This window comes from Danio rerio, chromosome 18 (genome assembly GCF_052040795.2).
Source record: "Danio rerio strain M-AB ecotype USA chromosome 18, GRCz13ab, whole genome shotgun sequence".
Classification (NCBI taxonomy): Eukaryota; Metazoa; Chordata; class Actinopteri; order Cypriniformes; family Danionidae; genus Danio; species Danio rerio.
In genome coordinates, this window is record NC_141038.1 from 20,906,278 (window position 1) to 20,927,711 (window position 21,434).

General features: G+C 34.6%; 2 protein-coding genes across 3 annotated transcripts in view; one reads left to right on the top strand and one right to left on the bottom strand.

The window, feature by feature from the left end:
- zwilch (zwilch kinetochore protein) overlaps positions 1-9,421 on the top strand; it is a 38,054-nt gene extending 28,633 nt beyond the window's left edge. The window contains exon 21 of the transcript XR_015514203.1: positions 9,086-9,421. The gene's annotated coding sequence lies outside the window, so the exon portion shown is untranslated. The remainder of the gene's footprint in view (positions 1-9,085) is intronic.
- On the bottom strand, positions 2,088-5,938 carry snapc5 (small nuclear RNA activating complex, polypeptide 5). Of its 2 annotated transcripts, none has more exons than XM_087291913.1 (4): positions 5,444-5,938; positions 5,255-5,370; positions 5,103-5,177; positions 2,088-2,987 (listed from the first exon to the last, which is right to left on the bottom strand). In XM_087291913.1, exons 2-4 carry the CDS (start codon positions 5,342-5,344, stop codon positions 2,805-2,807), a joined length of 348 nt encoding a protein of 115 aa, XP_087148039.1. In that variant the 5' UTR covers positions 5,345-5,370; positions 5,444-5,938; the 3' UTR covers positions 2,088-2,804.
- Positions 9,422-21,434: the final 12,013 nt, after the last annotated feature.

Consider the following 21,434-nt stretch of genomic DNA (forward strand, 5'->3'; position numbering starts at 1 on the left):
AGCCATCAGAAGATGGATACACTGTGGTCATAAAGGGATGGACATGGTCAGACAGCAACAATACTCAGGTAGGCTGTGGCGATGACAAAATGCTCAGTTGGTACTAATGGCCCAAAGTGTGCCAAGAAAATATCCCAAACACTATTGTACCACCAGCAGCAGCCTGAACTGTTAATAAAGGGCATGATGGATCCATGCTTTCATGTTGTTGATGCCAAATTCTGACCCTACCATCCGAAGCGCGCAGTAGAAATCGAGACTCATCAGACCAGGCAACATTTTTCCAATGTTCTATTGTCCAATTTTGGTTAGCCTGTGCGAATTGTACCCTCAGTTTTCTGTTCTTAGCTGACAAGAGTGGCACCCGCTGTGGTTTTCTGCTCCTGCAGCCAATCTGCCTCAAGGTGTGTTGTGAGCTCAGAGATGCTCTTCTGCATACCTCGGTTGTAACGAATGGTTATTTGAGTTGTTGCCTTTCTCAGTTCGAACCAGTCTGGCCATTCTTCTCTGACCTCTGGCATCAACAAAGCATTTGTGCCCACAGAACCGCTGCTCACTTTATTTATTTATTATTTTTCGTTTTTTGGACCTTTGTCTGTAAACCCTAGAGATGGTTGTGAGTGAAAATTCTAATAGATCAGCAGTTTCTGAAATACTCAGACCAGCCCATCTGCCACCAACAACCATGCCACGTTCAAAGTCACTTAAATCACCTTTTTTCCCCATTCGGATGCACGGTTTAAACTGCAGCAGATCATCTTAACCATGTCTACATGCCTAAATGCATTGAGTTGCTGCCATGTGATTGGCTGATTAGAAGTTTGCGTTAACGAGTAGTTGGACAAGTGTACCTAATAAAGTGTATGTTATATTAAAAATATAATCACATATTTTTCATCTAAAGAACTTTTTTTTTAGACACATATGCTCACCATCGTTGCATTTATTAGATTCAAATATAATATAGAGCATTATTTATGAGTGTAACGTCATCCTTTATATATATATATATATATATATATATATATATATATATATATATATATATATATATATATATATATATATATATATATATATATATCCCGTTTAGAATTATTAGCCCCCCTGAATTATTTTCTTCCCAGAGATGGGTTGCGGCTGGTTGCGGTTCATTCCGCTGTGGCGACCCCGGATTATTAAAGGGACCAAGCCGACAAGAAAATGAATGAATGAATTATTTTCCCCCAATTTCTGTTTAACAGAGATTTTTTCAACACATTTATAAACATAATAGTTTTAAAAGCTAATTTCTTTTATTTCTGCCATGATTACAGTAAATATTTAAAGGCTTAACTAGGTTAATTAGGCAGGTTAGGGTAATTAGACATGTAACGCTGGTTTGTTCTGTAGACTATTGAAAAAAATAAATAGCTTTAAGGGGCTAATAATTTTGACCTTAAAATAGTTTTTAAAAAATTAAAAACTGCTTTTTTTTATAGCTGAAATAAAGCAAATAAGACTTTCTCCACAAGAAAAAAAAATATTATCAGACATACTCTGTTAAACATCATTTGAAAAATATTTAAAAATATATATATAAAAAAGGCTAATAATTCTGACTTCACTTTTTTTTCTTATTAAAATTTTTGTGTAAACCATAATCTACTTTGAATGTATTTTATCTATAAATTTAATGTAAATAACTGTAAAATACTAAATAAAATATAATTCCAAACATAGAAATAACCTTTAAATATAAACATTTGTAAAACCTTTTTACTCTGATGATCTTTGAAAAAATAAATACAAAAAAGTCCATACTATGTAATGCATTATTAATGCTAAATATAAATACTATCAATACAATTTTTTTATCTGCTAATACATAGGATGTTTGGAGTATATCATGGCACAATGTTTCTCCAGTGCTGCTTTTTTATATATTGTTAAAACACTTGTAACGGCTGTCTGGAAATACCGAATGCTGCTGGTGTTTTACTGCATTGCAGCTTGAGGCTGTGGTTGGGAGGGGGCAGAAGTCTGTTGTCACAGAAACTGTATTCTGAAAATATCACTAATACCGGCCAAAATAGGAAATGCAGCTGTCTGGTCATCATACTAAGGTTTATTAGCATGTACCTGGAGGATAATGTAAAAATCATTCACACATCATACATTTACACCAAGGCAACAACAAAACCACCTGCATCAGGAACTCTGCAAAAGAAACAGTACTGTTTTTTCAAATGCTATTCGGCTGAGCACCTTCAAAACCTGCAGAAAAGATGCTTTTCTCTAAGAAAACGTAGGAACTCTCTGTATATATTACCAATGCAGCACGTGAAGTACAAAAAAAATAATACTGGCTCAGCTAGAACGATCATCATGCTCATGCATACACTATCTATTCTACACACTCTCTCCAAATAGAAAAAATACCTCTGCGAGTTCACCAACATGTACATACAGAACAGCTTCAGAATCAGAATGCATTCAATATGAAAGCAATACAGCACAATATTAAATAAAGCCCACATGATACAGCATCGCTTGGTAAACACTACAAAACAGGTTTGGTGCAATTTCGGTTTTTTAAAAATACGTAAAGTGCAGGCTTGGCTAACAGCACAGTAATAGGAGAAGTTGTATTTGTGCTACACATACTTGTGGAGGATTTTAGAGATGTGTGAACCAACAGTTTGTCTAATCAACACCAATCTAAGACAGTACTAGTCTCTTTCAGCATGCCAAATGTGCAGATTACACAGCTAAATCACAGGAGTACATGAAAACACTCGTTTTTTTTTTCCTCCTCGGCTCAGTCAGTAGTCATCATCGTCTTCCTCCTCGTCTTCTAGCACCATGTTGAGATCTTCATCAGCATCATCGTCATCATCTTCCTCTTCCTCCTCCTCTTCATCTTCTTCCATGTCATAGTCTGTTTGAGCACCTAATACTAGTTTGGTTTGGTTGATCTCGGTCTCGTCATCTAGGTTTACTTCCTCCTGGAATGAACAAGTACAAATGTAATATATGACGGCCATCATATTCAACAAAACAGTTTTGTTTCTAAAAACCTCCCCACATTATGCTCACTATTAATCTTAGAAAAGCAATAGTTAAAGCATCATTACTTCAGTCTTCAGTGTCACATTATGATACTTCAGTAATTATGCAGATTATATTGTGCAGATTTGGTGCTTATCAATATTGGAGACCATTGTTTTCATTAATACTTTATGAACATTGAGAATACATTGATGAATACAAAACTCAAAAGAACAGTATAATTAAAGATTAAAAAATAACAATTTAAGTGTTTTTACCATCAGTTTAAATCAATTTAATGCATCCTTAATTACTAAAAATATTAGTTTCTCTCGTTAAAAAATCTTACTGAACTCTAATTTAGAAATTGCAGTGTGAAATATCTGAAATCATCATTATATATACACTTACGGGCCACTTTATTAGGTATTCCTGTCCAACTGCTTGTTAATGTAAATGTATAAATCAGCCAATCAATGCATTTAGGCATGTAAACATGGTCAAGACGATCTGCAGCAGTTTAAACCGAGCATCAGAATGGGGAAGAAATGTGATTTAAGTGACTGTGAACGTGGCATGGTTGTTGGTGCCAGATGGGCTGATCTGGGTATTGCAGAAACTTCTGATCTACTGGGATTTTCACTCACAACTATCTCTAGGGTTTACAGAGAATGGTCTAAAAAAAAAAAGAGCTAATATACAGTGAGTGGCAGTTCTGTGGGAGCAGATGCCCCGTTGATGCGAGAGGGTGCTCGCTGCAGAGCCATTTGAGGAGAGCTGAGCTCCAGCGAGGGGGAGCATGAGCTCTTGCTCCTTCTCCTGTAAGCTGTTTTAATGTGTATACCAACCCCACCCCTAACCCTACCCCCAGTGACATCACTAGTAGAAGAAGTGCAAAAAAGGTGGAGCTCAAGCTCAAGCTCCCCCTCGCTGGAGCTCAGCTCGCCCAAATGGCTCTGCAGCGAGCACCACTTGGTTGATGCCAGAAGTTAGAGGAGAATGGCCAGACTGGTTCAAGCTGATAGAAATGCAACAGTAACTCAAATGACCACACCGGGTGCCACTCCTGTCAGCTAACAACAGGAAACTGAGGCTATAATTCACCAAAACTAGACAATAGAAGATTGGAAAAATGTTGCAACATCGAATGATAGAGCTCAGAATTTGACATCAACACTATGAAAGCATGAATCCATCCTGCCTTTGTATCAACGGTTCAGGCAAGAGGATATTTTCTTGGCACACTTTGGGCTCATTAGTACCAATTGAGCATCGTGTCAATGCCACAGCCCACCTGAGTATTGTTGCTGACTATGTCCATCCCTTTATGACCACAGTGTACCTTTCTTCTGATGGCTACTTCCAGCAGGATAATGCATCATGTCATAAAGCGCAAATAATCTCAGACCGGTTTCTTGACATGACAAGGAGTTCACTGTACTCTAATTACCTCCACACAGTCACCAGATATCAATCCAATAGAGCACCTTTGGGATGTGGTGAATGGGAGATGCACATTATGGATGTGCAGCCAATAAATCTGCTGCAATTGTGTGATGCTATCATGTCAATATGGACCAAAATCTCAGGAATATTTCCAGTACCTTGTTGCCATGAAGGATTAAAGCAGTTCTGAAGGCTAAAGGGGGGTCCAACCTGGTACTAGTATGATGTTTGCTCATACTTCACTTTTATACTTAGTTATGAAAATGATTCTTCAATATTCTGCTTAGTGTTTCATCAAGGAAAGTACATTGAATTTTGAAAAAAAAATATATATATATATTCTTGAAATTTTATTATAAATAATTTTAAATTGATATGTTATTTATGTAGAAGTAATACATATTATAATTATATTTGTATGTATCCTACTTAAAAGTATATCCTCTGTGTTAGAATATTTTTTAGATTTTGTTTGAATATTTGGCATTGTAAGGATAAAATATATAACCGCTTTCACACTTTTTCCACTAATAATCTTTTATCTATGTACATGTCATGTCAGTGTGTGCATTTGCTTCATTTAATAACTTAAGAGGGTTAAATATATAGTCATAGTTTGGATTTACCTCAGGGGCAGGAGCTTCACTTGGATCTTCTTCAGTCTGAGCATTAATCATTGACTTCAGTGTCCCTTCCTCAAACTGATAACATAAAACAAATAAACAATCAACTTCACAGACATCACAAAGAAGACATATTTAAATATAACTGTTCTCACCTTTAGTCTGTTAAGCTGATCTTGCAGCATGACTTTTATCTTCAGAAGAGTCTCCTCTTCCTTCTTGAGTTCCTGAAGTCGACTCAACATAGTGGACAAGCGTTTCTACAGCATTACTGCAAATCACAAGAAAATCACCACAAACAAACATTCAGTGGTCTATATGAACTACAGACAGCGTTGAAATACATTGTAAGATGAAATCATAGCTGGAAAGTGTGTTCGTTTTTGCTGTTTGCTTCATGAGAGTACATGATGTTCTTCATCTCCTGTGGTTTACAGTCTGCTTTTGCTTTTCTTTTGAAATTACGCCGTCTTTTCATTAGTTTTCGAGCAAAAAGTATTATCCAGACGATTGACAGACAAATAAATTACTTATTTAAACAGTTATTTTATTCATATTTTCCAAGGTGCCCGAGCCTATAATAATTACTGTGTACAGACAGCTCATTTAGCAAGCATGCTAGCGGAAATAAATACAGTTACAAGCGATTTACTTTGCTTATCCTCACTCGTTTCTTTTTTTAGTCTCGTAGACCAAACGACGTGACTTACTTTATTGGTTCGACACGCTCTGCGGAACGTGCATGATTCCGATTAAAGTGTTTATTTGTTTTCTATTTAACTCCACAGTTGTAGCATTCTGAAGAACCAAGTCACGCGCACTCAAGCACGCATGCGCACAAAGTACGTGAAATACCCGCAGCTCCAAACCGCATAACTGCTTCTCAGACGTAAAGTCCTTTACTTACTGATCATATATATATATATATATATATATATATATATATATATATATATATATATATATATATATATATATATATTGACGACTCATAATCACATTATATATGTTTTTACATTTAGTTGCATCTCATAAATATTTCACATCATTGTTTTAGACAATTTTTATGAAGGACAAAACCTGCAAAAACAATAAATAAATAAATAGATACGCAAATATATAAATAAATGAGTAAATGAATCCATAAATTTATGCACAAATAAAATAATAAAGAAATAAATAGGCAAATAAATAGATTAATGTATTTAAAAAATCCACAAATGCCTGCATAAATATATAAATAATGAATAGTGCAGGCAGGTAAATAATTAAATAAATTACACGAATGTTTGGAGAATAGGATAATGCTATGTTGACCTGAGGAAAAGTAAATACGCTCAAGAAATGAATAAATGTTTGAAAGGGGGAAAAATAAACTTTTAGTGTAGCATTTTCTTACTCTCCAACATTTTTGTAATTTATTTAATCAATAGGTAAAATAAAATAACAAGAAAAAACTAATATTACAAATAATGCTAGGCATTGCTAACTCACAATAAATCAAATGTGTCAAATACACAGTTTTAACAGCTTTTTGTGCTCTCTTTAATGGTATTTATTTAAATATACCTAGCTCTTTAAGTTGCACTGAAAAATGAAGTTTCTGACTGCTAAATTTACAATGTGAAACTTAGAAAACATAATCAAAAGATCGATAACATAAGCTTCATTTTCCAACTTCATATCATAGTTTAAAAAATACATATTCATACAGTAAAAGAAAATTTGACAGCACTTTATCATTTATAAATTTAGATACCTTCCACCATAAACTTTTTGTATATTGACAATGGCAGGAAATATGAGGTTCTGTTTCTGGCTATAAAGAACAGAATAAACAGTTGACATCAATGTCTTCAATAAATCTGGTTAAAAATGTTTAACAGGGTAAAATTAGTGTAGTATTTTAAATAAGATTTCTTTGATTTTATTTAGATATTTATTAGGTACTACCCAAACTTTGCTCCAATCAATATTTTGAATAAAATAATATGGTTTACCAACCAGTTGTTTTTGCAATAGACATAGGTCATGTTTTTATTATTATTCTTTTTGCTAAATGAAAAACAAATTTAGCCACAGGAAGGATGAAGCAGGGAAAAGAAAACATGCACTCTTAGAGTATTAAATACCTCTACATAAAGAAACAATACTAGAAGAGATAGCTTCAAATACAAAGCCCTATGCTTTGGGGTTACAGGAAACTTAAAGAAATTCATCTTATGTCAATAGGTATCCTTCATTATTTAACAATTGCGTTACCAAAAATGTATAGGAGCATGAATATAATCTTGTGCTTACGTAGAATATTGCAATTATTCCATATTGGTGCGGGGTTGGGAGATCTCCTTTAACAGTTTGATGACCATGATGTAACTCTGAACGGAGAGCATTAGCGCCGTCATGTGGTCAAATCGAGGAAACGCGCCACCATTAAAGATGTGTCTTTTTGAAGACACATCAGAGTAATATTAAACAGTGATGTTTTCCAGTTTAAAAAAAGAATACGTTTTCCGTTTACATCTGTCCACCAATCACCTGCAGCGCTGTCCTCACCTGCACATGGAAATGTTTGAACTGGCAGGTGTCAACTTTACTACACTAGGTAGCCTAATTCATTGCAAATGTTGTTCATGTTAAGGGTCCAGCGCACAAAAACACTGCCATTAAGGCAAGACACTGCAGGCAAAAACAGTTCTTTCTTTCTTTCTTTCTTTCTTTCTTTCTTTCTTTCTTTCTTTATTGAGGTTTGGACTTGATGGCTTTATAAAGATTTTTTTTTTTGTTTAGTCTAATCTAAAGTATAACATCCAAATATATATTACATTTTTTAACACACTTTATCAAAGTGTGTCTGTAGATTTAAATTGAAATACATATTTATACACTTCAAAAAGCGATTGACTTGGCTTTAAAAGATAAGTAAACCTATTACCTTAAAATGAAGTAAATTAATGTGCATAATTATCAATGTACAAATAAATCTTACTGCCTAAATGTTTTGGTAAATCAACTGATTTTTTCTAGTCATCTCAACTTACATCAGTCAAACTGATTAAAGATATTAGGTTAAACTTTGTATTACTTAAAATAAATGTTGAAACAAAGATTAACTTATTACAATGAGTTAAAGGAATATAAAAGCTTTTGTTGTGATGGCTTTTATTATATTTAACAGTGCAAGTGCAGATTAACTCACCTTTTTAAAGTAACTAATCGCCTTTATGCAAAAGCAATCTTTTCAAATATATATATATATATATATATATATATACACAATTCTAACACAATTTTGGCAGCACTCATACAACTTATATAACTTCATTTTGTTCATATCTGTATTCTGATGAATTTTATAGAGGGATATGTTCACACCTCCAACTTTTTATTTTATTAATTATGAAGGGATAAAAAGAGATTCCCTTAATCCCCTCTGTAAAAATTGAACATGACTTCATACAACGTTCAAATTTGTGTGCTAGAAATGTATGTGAATGATGAGCTAATAAATATAAATTAATTAAATAATGCATATTTAAACACAACGTTACAAAAAATGAGCAATAAATGTAATCAATAAATAGGGAAAGTATGATGATAACTAATAACTATTTCTTCACTATTCACCTTCAGTGTTTGCTTGAAAACCGAGCTGATTTTATCCTCTGATTTGTGTGTTTGTCAGAGCCTCTGGTGCCATTAGAGGGCATTGTTCTGTAATTCAGCTGCCTGATCTAATAAAACCTTCAGTGTCAGCTTGAAAGCAATGGATGCTCAGAAGGGCATCCAAGATTATTTCTCTGGAACATTATTTATTAGGACCGTTTTATGCATCACACACAAAACATATTATGCATTGTCCTTATGCATGTTCTGCATTAGAGGACTGGAATTACTTACAGGACTTAAAAGGAAAGCATGTGTGATATACACACACTGTCACTGTCTGCACGCCTTTTTCAGTGTGTTTTTTTTTCCTTTTGCAGGTTTTTCAGAAGGTTAAAGGCAACACATCGACCTGTTTTTCTTTTGCAAAAGAGTTTTTGCTCATGCCCAAACAATCCTGAACAAAAAAATGCTCATTTAAAGTAAACTTACATAAATCACAGATGGAACTCATTGATGTGAAGCACATCTAAAAGCTCTCTTAATCAGACTCTCAAAATGTTAGGAGAGCCCATTAGGTTCTTTTATAGGATTCCTTGACTAAACCCATCCAGATGTGGACACTGATACACAGCATGTGAGCTCCGCTGGACACTGTAGAGAAGCAGCCTGTCTCAAACATAGACCTGCGCCTTTCATGCTAAATAAATCATCAGAAAATATATATATTTGGTCTTGCAAATTATTTTTAGGATTTTGTATGTAACTTAATAACCTAACGGAAAATAAACATATAAAAAAAATAAAAATATTGATTAAAAAAAATATATATATATTAATACTGATTCATGCTTTAGAAAATGTTTAATGTAATAAATGATTTATTTTAAATGTACTGTATATGTGCACAATTGTCATATTGGGATTTTTTTTAAATATGTGTATACTTTTTTGTAATAAAATAGATATAAATAGATGCATTCCTGATACATGAGTCCCATCTCACACTCAATACACTACAATTACTACACTGTAAAAAAATTCCTGGTGCCTTAAATTTTTATGCTGAATCAAATTAACCTTATTGAACTTATATTATGTTAAACTGACTTAAAACGGCTTGCGTAACTTTTAAAATTAAGTTAACACGATTAACTTAGTTTAATAAGTTATAATGGCCTAAAAACATATGTTGTCAGGACTAATTGATTATATATTTTTGACAGTAAATGGTATAAATACAGCACTACAACATTCAAAAGAGAGACATCGACTTAGAAAGTGACTCACCACCAGTTTTATAATGATTTGATCAGCTGTAGTTAATTACTCTATGGACATATTATGCGGTCTTTGTCGCCATCTTGTGGATGGACTTTGCTCAGCTCAGTATGACAGGCTGATGGATGCCTACATCTCCAAAATTATAGATATTTAAAATAGGCACTATTCTTATAAATAAACTGAATTGTTGAAATCTAAACACATTCTACATTTTCTACTAAAAAAACTCAAAAGGCCATTATTTTGTCCAACAGCTGCAGTATTTGTCAAACTATAGTAAGTTTATTGATCTGCTGTAACTCTGTGTGGGCGGAGTAATACAGAAGGGTGAGAAGGCTGTATAAATTCTGATATTGCAGAATATCTCACAGTCATCAGCCAATCAGGTTCGAGAACCTGAGAGAAATTTTGTATAAATATATATATACAGTTGAAGTCAGATTTATAAGCCCCCCTTTGAATTATTTTTTTTTCTTTTTTAAATATTTCCCAAATGATGTTTAACAGAGCAAGGTCAGTTTCACTGTATGTCTGATCATATTTTTTCTTCTGGAAAAAAACTTATTTGTTTTATTTTGGCTATTAAAAGCAGTTTTAAATTTTTATAAACCATTTTAAGGTCAATAATATTAGCTTTAAGCTATTTTTTTTTTTTTGATAGTCTACAGAACAAACCATCGTTATACAATAAATGTCCTAATTACCCTAACCTGTATAGTTAACCTAATTAACCAAGTTAAGACTTTAAATGTCACTTTAAGCTGTATAGAGTGTCTTGAAAAATATCTAGTAAAATATTATTTACTGTCATTATGGCAAAGATAAAATAAATCAGTTATTAGAAATTAGTTATTAAAACTATTATGTTTAGAAATGTAAATATGTATATATTGCAACATGAATACAATTTAACTAGATAACTTGAAAAGCTAGTATAATATATATATATATAATATTTGTATAATATTTTAGTCATCAAACATATTTAGAAATAGAAAGATAATACATTAAAATTCAAGCTAAATATTGCAAAAAAAAATGCTACTCATCATTAGAGATGTGTTATTAAAACTATTACTGTATGTTTAGAAATGTGTTGAAAAAATCTGCTCTCCGTTAATACGAAATTGGGGAAAATATAAGCAGGGGGGCTAATAATTCTGACTTCAGCTATATATATATATATATATATATATATATATATATATATATATATATATATATATATATATATATATATATATATATATATATATATATATATATATATAGCATCCATACGTGTACACTGATAAACATAAATAATAATAAATAAATTAAATTAAAACATTAAAACAAAAATTGAAATAAATAAAACAACCAGACAGCATATGAGTTTAGTGAGTCTCATGTGTAAATAATCCCTTCGGATTCTTATTATTTTTTATGAAATTTGTTTGATTTTAATTTCTATCATTTACATTTTTTTATTCATTGATCTTTAATAAAATTATTTGATGATTTGGTGGATTCAATGAATACTTTTTACTATGCATCAGGGGTTTTCAAACTTTTTAACCTGTGATAATAAAACCCAAAATAATAATTCCAGTGACTCGCGACCCCCACTATCCCCAGAGGTGGTTATAAACATCCAGGCATTGCACACAATGGTGCACAAACACCAATAGCCCTATATAAACACAAGCATAATGACAACACAAAAAAGTGCAACAGTCTAACAATCATAATGATTATTTTTTGTCATTTATTCATTTGTTTCATTTAATATTAACAATGTTAAATGTTTACTGCATCAACGGTGTCAAAGTTGACCATGGTGCTGTAAAATAAATCTGCTGCAGCTGACGCTAATAATATTAAATAATACAATTAATATTTATTAATATAAAACACGCCAGGAGTCGCAATTCAAAGGAAAAAATGTAAAGTATGTAACTAGAAAATACTTTTTTTTTATCCTCTGTAGGTTATGGATAAAATATGGTCAATCTAATAGTTTATTCAAGTTTATTACAAAATTTAAACCACCAAATGACCCCCCCCCCCCCCCCCCCCACATTATCCCCCGACCCCCACTTTGGCAATCACTGCAATACATTATTCTTTTTATTACTTGATCATTTTATTTTCTTTAATTGATATTATTTTTTATATTTATTGTCTTACATTATTTAACTTATTTTTAATTTATTAACTTTTTTTTACTCCTTACCAAAGACTTTTGAGAAAGTCTTTTCATTTGAAAACAAGAGTTATCATTGCATCATGGTGTGTTTCCCACGTGCGTGCTTATAATTTAACTGCTGAGAAGTTCATTCGTGCAAGACTGTGCTCATGATTCTTATCACCTCCTCAATCTGAGCTTTCTATCTCCACCAATCTCACATCAGACCTATACTGGCAGAATGGCACGATAGTTAACCTTTTATACACAAAAATCTGGTGTAAAATCACTCTGTGGCACAGAGACACTGGATCTGCAGGTGAGGGCATTGAGTTCAGTGGAGATATTTGGGGCTCTGATAACACAAACCTGCCAACTTCACCACCTCTAATGTCACATCTGCTCTTCAGGACATCCAGAGAGGGTGTAGTGTGCGTATGTGTGTGTGTTATGAATGTGTGTGTGTGCCAGAGTGGGCAGAGGGGTGTAACTGGAGCTCCGTCAGAGCAGGGGGAGCCCATAGAGCCACTACCGGACACTTTTTTGGGGGGTCAGAGGAGAGATTGTGCAGAACTTTCACAGCTGCCAGCTTAAGCACAGACATAAGAAAGACTCAGTGAGAGAGTCTTACATTAAGAGACTATTAAGAGAGAGAGAGAGTTTACATTAAACATGGCAATTACTATCAAGAAATTATATTATCAAGAAAAAATATTGATTTATTTAACATATGTAAAATAAAACTACATTTATGAGTGTAAGAATCATCTTAGTCTGGCTTTTTGAACATGAAAATGAGTTCACTGTACTCAAATAGCCTCTATATTCACCAGAACTCAATCCCATAGGGCACCTTTGGAATATGGTGAACAGGAGATTCGCATTATAGATATGGATATATATAGACAACAGTTCTGTCTGGTTCTCGAATCTAATTGGCTGACAGCCGTGATGTATTTAAGTAATATCAGCACTCATACAGGCTCTTTACCTTTTGTGTATTACTCCGCCCACATACAGCCATCAAAAACAAAGAGCTTAGAATGACCAAGAGGCGACACTGGTGTAATTTGGTAAACAGCCACTAGAGGGCGCGGCGGCCATTTTGGAATGAAAACTCCAATAAAACAACATGCATATTATAAGTCTGTAAAATAAACTATTAAAAGTGCTGATGTTCGTGATAATACGTGTTGTATTGTCATCTTTCAGGTTGTATCTCAACTTTAATGCGCTTTTTGAATAAATAAATAAAAACAAAGCAGCTGCTTGCCATCGCGACAGTAATGAGATCCAATGGACGGCCGATCACTTTCACTCCAAAAATGCGGAATCCAGGGCTGTTGCTGGGCACTGATGTTGCAATGAAACGTTCTATTGAGTGTCGCCTCTTGGTCATTCTAAGCTCTTTGGCAAAAAGCAGACACTAAAGCTCTAAAGTTTAAAAGATGCTTGCTCAGCTGTTTAACTGTCAGCTTATGATTTGAATCCAACGCGGAAGAAAGTAGTTCCTCATACAAAAAGGATTTTGAGAGTCTCCATGTTTGATTTTGTTTTTATATACACAATTATGCCGTCAAACTGTTGTATAAACGCAATATCACACTCATAGCAGTGCGATATGGCTGTATATCGGCAACGCACCCCTCCCACCAGTGCCGATATACAGCCATATCGCACTGCTGCTCGTGTGATATTACTCATATATGAATTCAGAATTATTAGCCACCCTTTTAATTTTTTTTCTTTTAAATATTTCCCAAATTATGTTTAGCAGGGCAAGGAAATTTTCACAGTATGTCTGATCATATTTTTTTCCTCTGGCGAAAGTCTTACTTGTTTTATTTAAGCTAGAATAAAAGCAGTTTTTATTTTTTTTATGAACTATTTTAGGGTCCAAATTATTAGCCCCTTTATGCTATTTTTTTTCTCGATAGTCTACAATACAAACCATCATTATACAATGACTTGCCTAATTACCCTATCCTGCATAGTTAACCTAGTTAACCTAGTTAAGCCTTTAAATGTCACTTTAAGCTGTGTAGAAGTGTCTTGAAAAATATCTAGTAAAATGTTATTTACTGTCATCATGGCAAAGATAAAATAAATCAGTGATTAGAAATGAGTTATTCAAAATATTATGTTTAGAAATGTGTTGAAAAATGCTCTTTTTTAAACAAAAATTGGGGGTAAAATTAACAGGGGGGCTAATAATTCAGGGGGCTATTAATTCTGACTTCAACAGTATATAATACATGCACATACAAAACTAACACGTTTTGTTACATAGATATTTAAATTTATACAGAATTTGTACAATATCTATATTTTATGTCTAAATATAAATAAACATTTTCTCAAATATATGCATGCATTTGTGTATTAATATATGCATAATAAATGTACATGGCAGGCACACTTACATTAAATCCAAACAAACTTTTATTTTGGAAGTGATTAATTGTGATTTATCTTTGCCCAGCTCTTATATTTATTTCTTAAATCATTTAAACTCATGCACGTTGTTATACAATAATCATATTATGATTTTCTATATATATAAGCACAAACTAAAACTAAACTAAACTAAAATATTTTGTATCAAAGTTTCTATGTGTGTATATTAAATATACAGTTGAAGTCAGAATTATTAGCTCCCTGTTTATTTTTTCCTCCAATATCTGTTTAACAGAGTTTATGATAACTGATTTCTTTGCCATGATGACAGTAAATCATATTTTAATATATATTTTCAAGACACTTAAAGTGGCATTTAAAAGCTTAACTAGGTTAATTAGGTTAACTAGGCAGGTTAGGGTAATTAGGTAAGTCATTGTATAACGAAGGTTTGTTTTGTAGACTATCGGAAAAAAATTGCTTAAAAGGGCTAATAATTTTGGCCCTAAATTGGTTCATAATAAATGTAAAACTGGTTTGATTTTAACCGAAATAAAACAAATTAGACTTTCTCCAGAAGACAAAAATATGATCAGACATACTGTGAAAATTTCCTTGCTCTGTTAAACATTATTTGGGAGTTATTTAAAAAAGAAAAAAAATCAAATGGGGGCTAATAATAATTCTGACTTCAACTGTATATAAAACCATAAACTTGAAATAAAAATAAATAATGTATATAATAAAAAGAATTTGTTGCACACTTTTAATAAAATGAATATAAATAAATAACTAAAAATAAGTCGAGTGATGCCACAACGCAATGCACAAAATGATTTTTTTCCCCTTATGAATATGAGACGAAGTATAATATAACTCAGCCATTTCATGACAGGCATCTTGAGATATTCAAGATATTCTCATGCTGGGTTTAACTGTGGTCTCTGGCTCGGGGGACTAATGTGCTGCATATACCAATCTGCACCCCGCGGAGCCCCAGTTGCCTTCTCCCTGTCATCACTGGGGCCCGGTTGCCGCTGCAGGCATGCATTTTCTCTGAGTGAGGCCTTTCCTCGAGCTGGTGGCTGTTTGAGGCCTCTGCACTGCACCATTTGAAGGTGCTGGAGGATTGAGGAATGCAGAGGTCCAGGGGCCCTGCTAAAGGGAAAGAGGGCAAAGGGAGTCGGATTAAGCCAGCAGGATTGACCTTTGGACAGTCAAGTCAGGAAGTTGTGACTCAATTTCTCAAAGCAACCATGATGGCTGGAAAAAGCAACGCAAGTAGAAATATATCAAATATATACATGGCAACACTGTAAAAATAATCTGTCAAAAAAAAAAAACCTGATAATGCCCTGGCAGAAAATATTGATTTATTTACATTTTTAAATATATCACATAAATTTCAATTAATCAGTAATGAATCAGCAGTCAACATTTTAAGTGTATCAAAAACGATTTTCTAAATTGTCCTGAAACAATAAAGGGTGTTGTTCAATAGTTTTGGGACAACGTTGATAGGCTGTATAGTATATATACACTCACTGGCCATTTTATTAGGTACACCTTACAAGTACCGGGCAGGTTAGAACACCCTTTTGCACTCAGAACTGCCTCAATCCTTCGTGGCACAGATTCAACAAGGTACTGGAAATATTCCCCAGAGATTTTGGTCCATATTGACATGATGACATTACACAGTTGCTACAAATTTGTCGGCTGCACATCCATGATGCAAATCTCCTTTCCACCACATCCCAAAGGTGCTCTATTGGATTGATATCTGGTGACTGTGGAGGTCATTTAAGTACAGTGAACTCATTGTCATGTTCAAGTATCCAGAAACATGGCGCATTAGGCTGCTGGAAATAGCAGAAGATTAGTACACAATAGTCATAAAGAGATGGACATGGTCAGCAACAATGCTCAGGTGGGCTGTGGCATTGACACAATGCTCAATTGGCACTAACAGGCCCAAACTGTGCCAAGAAAATGATCACCCACAACATTACACAACCACCACCAGCCTGGACCCTTAATACAAGGCAGGATAGATCCATGCTTTCATGTTGCTGGAGCCAAATTCTGACCCTATCATTCGAATATCACAGCAGAAATGGAGACTCATCAGACCAGACAATGTTTTCCAATAACCTAATGACCAATTATGATGAGCCTGTGTGAATTGTAGTCTCGGTTTCCTGTTCCGGCTCCCAATGTGGTCTTTGCTGCTGTAGCCAGGATTGCTGGTTTAAGTCCTGGCTGGACCCGTTGGCGTTTCTGTGTGGAGTTCAGAATCAGAATATTCATTTTCATTGTACAAAATACAATGAAATTTATGTTTGCCCTTCCCTGCAATACAGTGCCAATTGTCTAAAACAACAACAATATCAAACAATACATAAAAAGGTAAAAAGGCAACAATAATTATAAAAGTAGTAACAATACAATGTTTGAAGTGTGTATAAAGTACATTTTCTAGCAGCTTTCAAGTTAAAAGGTGCGTAAGATATTTATTGTCCGTTCATTATTGCAACAGCCCTGGGATATGTACTATTTTTTAGTCAGTTTGTTTTTGCGTTTATGGTCTTGTATCACCTCCCTGAAGGTAACAGTTGAAATAGATGGTGTGCTGGATGGGATGAGTCCTTCAGGATGTTGCATGCTTTGCTGTAGCACCGGGCTTTAATCAACTCCTCTAAGGAGGGAAGAGCGCAGCTGATGATTTTATGCACTGCGTTGGCATGGGTGTCCTCCAGGTGCTCCGGTTTCCCCCACAGTCCAAAAACATGCGCTATAAGTGAATTGGGTTAACAAAATTGGCTGTAGTGTATGAGTGTGAATGAGTATGTATGGGTGTTTCCCAGTACTGGGTTGTGGATGTAAGGGCATCTGCTGCGTAAAACATAGGCTGAAATAGTTAGTGGTTCATTCTGCTGTGGCGACCCTTGATAAATAAAGCACTAAGCCGAATGAAAAAGTATGAATCAATAATAAAGGTTAATTTTCAACAAAAAGATTGAGCTTTTACAGTTCAGATAGACTTGTGAGGGAGTAGGAATGCACTGAAAGTGGCGAAAGAAAAATGACATGAATTTTGGAGTATCCAGCAGTTTAACATGGGAATAATATTCCTCATTGTTCTTTATATCAAACTGGTAACCGTGCCAAACAATGTGGCCACTCTTGTCAAACAATTTATTTTTCTTGCACTCAATGTGATTTTTCATTCAAAAGATGTTTATTTTTAAGGAACAACAGACCGTATATACAATGAGTTATACAAAATGCTGTTTACTGCTTTTTTCCAGCCCGCAAAATCTATTCTATAAATGAAAATGCACCAACAAACAAAACCATAATGTCCAGGATGTTACCCCTTGAGCCCATAATGGTGGAAGGAGCCCTGTGCTCCAAGGAAAAGGAAAAAGTGTGTGGGGGGAGACTTCAGACTCTTTGTTTTCAAAGCTCCGTCTCAACCTTCACCTTTCCCATCCGTTCACTCTTCCTTCTACACATACTGACTCTCGTGCATTCAGACACGCACACATCTGACGTCTCGCCTGTATATACTGTACTTCTGCACGTATACAGTACAGTTGTCCTCAAAAGACTCCATTCACTGGCTGGCCACTCTATTAGGTACAACTCTTCAACTATTTGTAATGCAAATAATCAGCTAATCGCATGATAGTAATCAAGATGACCTGCTGTAGGTTAAACTGAGTATTAGAGTGGGGAAGAAAGTTGATTTAAAGGGGCCATAGAATAAAAATCTGGATATCATTATTAAACATCATTATTTTTTGAGAAAAATGCCAATCTGAACAAGATATAGACTGTGGCAATCCATGCAGGACCATTAATATGCATGTCATATATACTCTAGCTACATATCCTTGTGAGATTTCGACAATGATGGTAGTGGTGGGGAGGTTATTTTTTGGTATGGAGGTCAATTTAAAAGTTCAAACGCTGAAAATTGGTAATAAGCTTGTTTGGCATGCTGTCCCGGCAGAGCCCTGAGCTTATACGATCTTCGAACCCTGGGCTCCCTCCTGTTAACAGGGTGAGAGGGGAGTTTATGGAATACCTAAGGAGGGATATACAGCTTTCTAAGAGCTTGACTATGATGTCAATTTGGTTTGTTCAATTTACCTAGGTTGCATGTTTTTTGGACTGTGGGAGGAAACCGGAGAACCCGGGGAAAACTCATGCGAGCTAAGGGAGAACAAGCAAACTCTGCACAGAAATCTAGACTGATTTAGTAGAGACTCTAACCAGAGACATTCTTGCTGTGAGGCAACAGTGCTAATCACTGGGCCTCTAGAAATGAAGGGGAGTAGGGGTGGAAGGGGGGATTCTTTAAGATGAAGATACTGAGATAAATAACTTTGGTTGTTTATAGTGAGTTAGGAATCATCTGATTGATTAATCAGTCGTAGGCTAGTGTGGGACCAGACATGTTCAATCATAAGCATGTGATCCTCTCGTAATTAGTTTATAAATAAACTTCACTTAAAGTTTACACCAAAAATTTATTTTGTTGAACATTAAAGGAATATATTTTGAAGAAAGCTGTATACCTGTAACCAATGACTTTCATAGTGGGAAGAACAAATATTATGGAAGTCAATGGTTACAGGTTTTCAGCATTCCTCAAAATATCTTCTTTTCTTTTCCACAGAAGAAATACATTCTAAACAGGGTTTTAACAAGTAAAGGGTGAGTAAATTATGACTGTATTTTCCATTTAAGATTAACTAAAACTTTAAACACGACAGTCAACAAGTATGGTTGTTAACCATGTCCACCTGTTTCGTAAGAATTGAATTTTCGGACAATGATTCAAATAGCTTCGTTTTCTTGTAAGATGGGGCTGAATAATTCCTTGCTAAAGTAACAACTCATTAAAAATGCCATCAAAAGTGGAAAACAATAGTCAAAAACATAAATTTTTCACAAAATAGACACCTGAGAGGCACTTCAAGATGCCTTTTTATTTATTGTTTTGCTCAATTGTTTAAAATGGAACACATAGTCTTGTGGGATATCGAAGACAGTAAAGGATACATCTATGTTGCTTTTGAAATTTGAGCTGAAGAAGGTACCTCGCAAAACAGTAAGTGAAGCAGAATCTGTATTTGGATGTGCCTTTGGATGTGCCTTCCTATCTAGGAATGCTGCCTCAAGAGGGGTCTGCAATCTGAGCTGCATCCAATGCTTTTTAATGCGCTCACCTATCTCCACCCCTAACCCTACCCCTCACAGTGATGTCACTAGCTCCTTTAAGTGCATTGTGTCTGACATTGCATTGCTGTGAGATGCAATCTCAGCTTGCATCACAAAGGCTGCATCTACTATTGGCTGACTCAGCAGTTTAGAGTTTTCAGATGCAGATAAATAAAGCGACCATATAAGTGGCACAAAAGTGTATATCCACTGAAGAATTTCATATAAACTCTGTCACCTCTAAACCACAGTAAAGCTCGATTCCTGTTTTTTGTGGGGAATTCACTTTCACTTTCAAGGTGTGGCATTGAGTTCCCCCTGTGGTGCTGTTCAAACATAGTTCACAGACTCAAGGTTGGAGTCCGTGTCTGCCTGCAGGACATGCCGAAAGTAGGGTGAGTGCGGATGTGTGAACACAGTGAGCTTCTTTATGTGCGCTTCGATTTTCACACCAAATGAATCACCTGCTTTGAGTTCCTGCAGTGGGTTATTATGACATCAAAGCTCAGGATTATTAAAAGAGTCTCAGACCATCATCAGAACCACCGCAGAAATGCAACATGGCCAACAGAGTGGTCTGTGTTTATCATCACTGGTTCTCACTGGGTTTGTACCATTCAAGGGTCCCACCATTAAAAAAGCACATAAGACAAGCGTACTTCTATCAATGTTTTATAATATAGTCTAAGAGGGATTAAAAGATAACTCTTTAATCCTATTTATTAGCATGGAAATGATCTTAATGAAGACATATCTAAAGAAGAATGGATAGATAATTGTTTATTTGCCCAAAATAATAGTATTAAAGAAAATGACCTTCCATGGAGTGTGTAACACACCACTAAGTGAATGAAAACATCCAGCTGAGGTTTAAATCTGAAAGTGCACCATGTTAAAAAATATTGATTCTTTAACAAAATAGACGACTCATAGTCCAATAAATGAATCGTGTCATGTTCGCATCTTTTGCTTGAGCGCGTCAACAATACGGTACATAACCAAATGCAGTTCCAGATCTGGTAAAATGTGAACGTGCCTTTCCCTTCAGACACTAGCGGAATGCGGGGGATCATGGAACTAATTCTGACGTGGGATAGATCAGTGCTGGTACTGTATTTCTCAGGTTAAACCTTCATGGAGCTATTCACATATTGTGTCCAAAACTAAGTTGAAAACGTGATGCGAGCTTCTTCCTTTACTGATTTAATTGTGTTTCTAAACTCGTGTTCCTCTGCCTTTTGTCTTTTGCTATGGTTTGCTATGGCAACTGTTACACACACGGCGCAGTCAGTTTTCAAAATAGTTTAACTCTCGCTCTGAACATACACTGTTAAAGGAAAATTACAAGAGGGATAAAAAATGGACCCCCTTTCAACACTTTCTTAACCAGGTGGACAGTTTAACATTTTCAATGTTTGAGCTTTCAAACCCTTGTTGGTGTCTAATTGTGTTGTTCAGATGTCTTACATTTCAGCAACAATTAACAAGTTAGTTTAACCAGCACAGACTAGAAAGCTGTCAAATGCAAGATACAAAAATGTCTTGAACATTGTTATTATTTATTTATTTATTTATTTATTATTTACTGTTATTATTTGAATTTTTTGCAATTTATTTATTTATATTTATTTTCACCTTTTTTACCATTT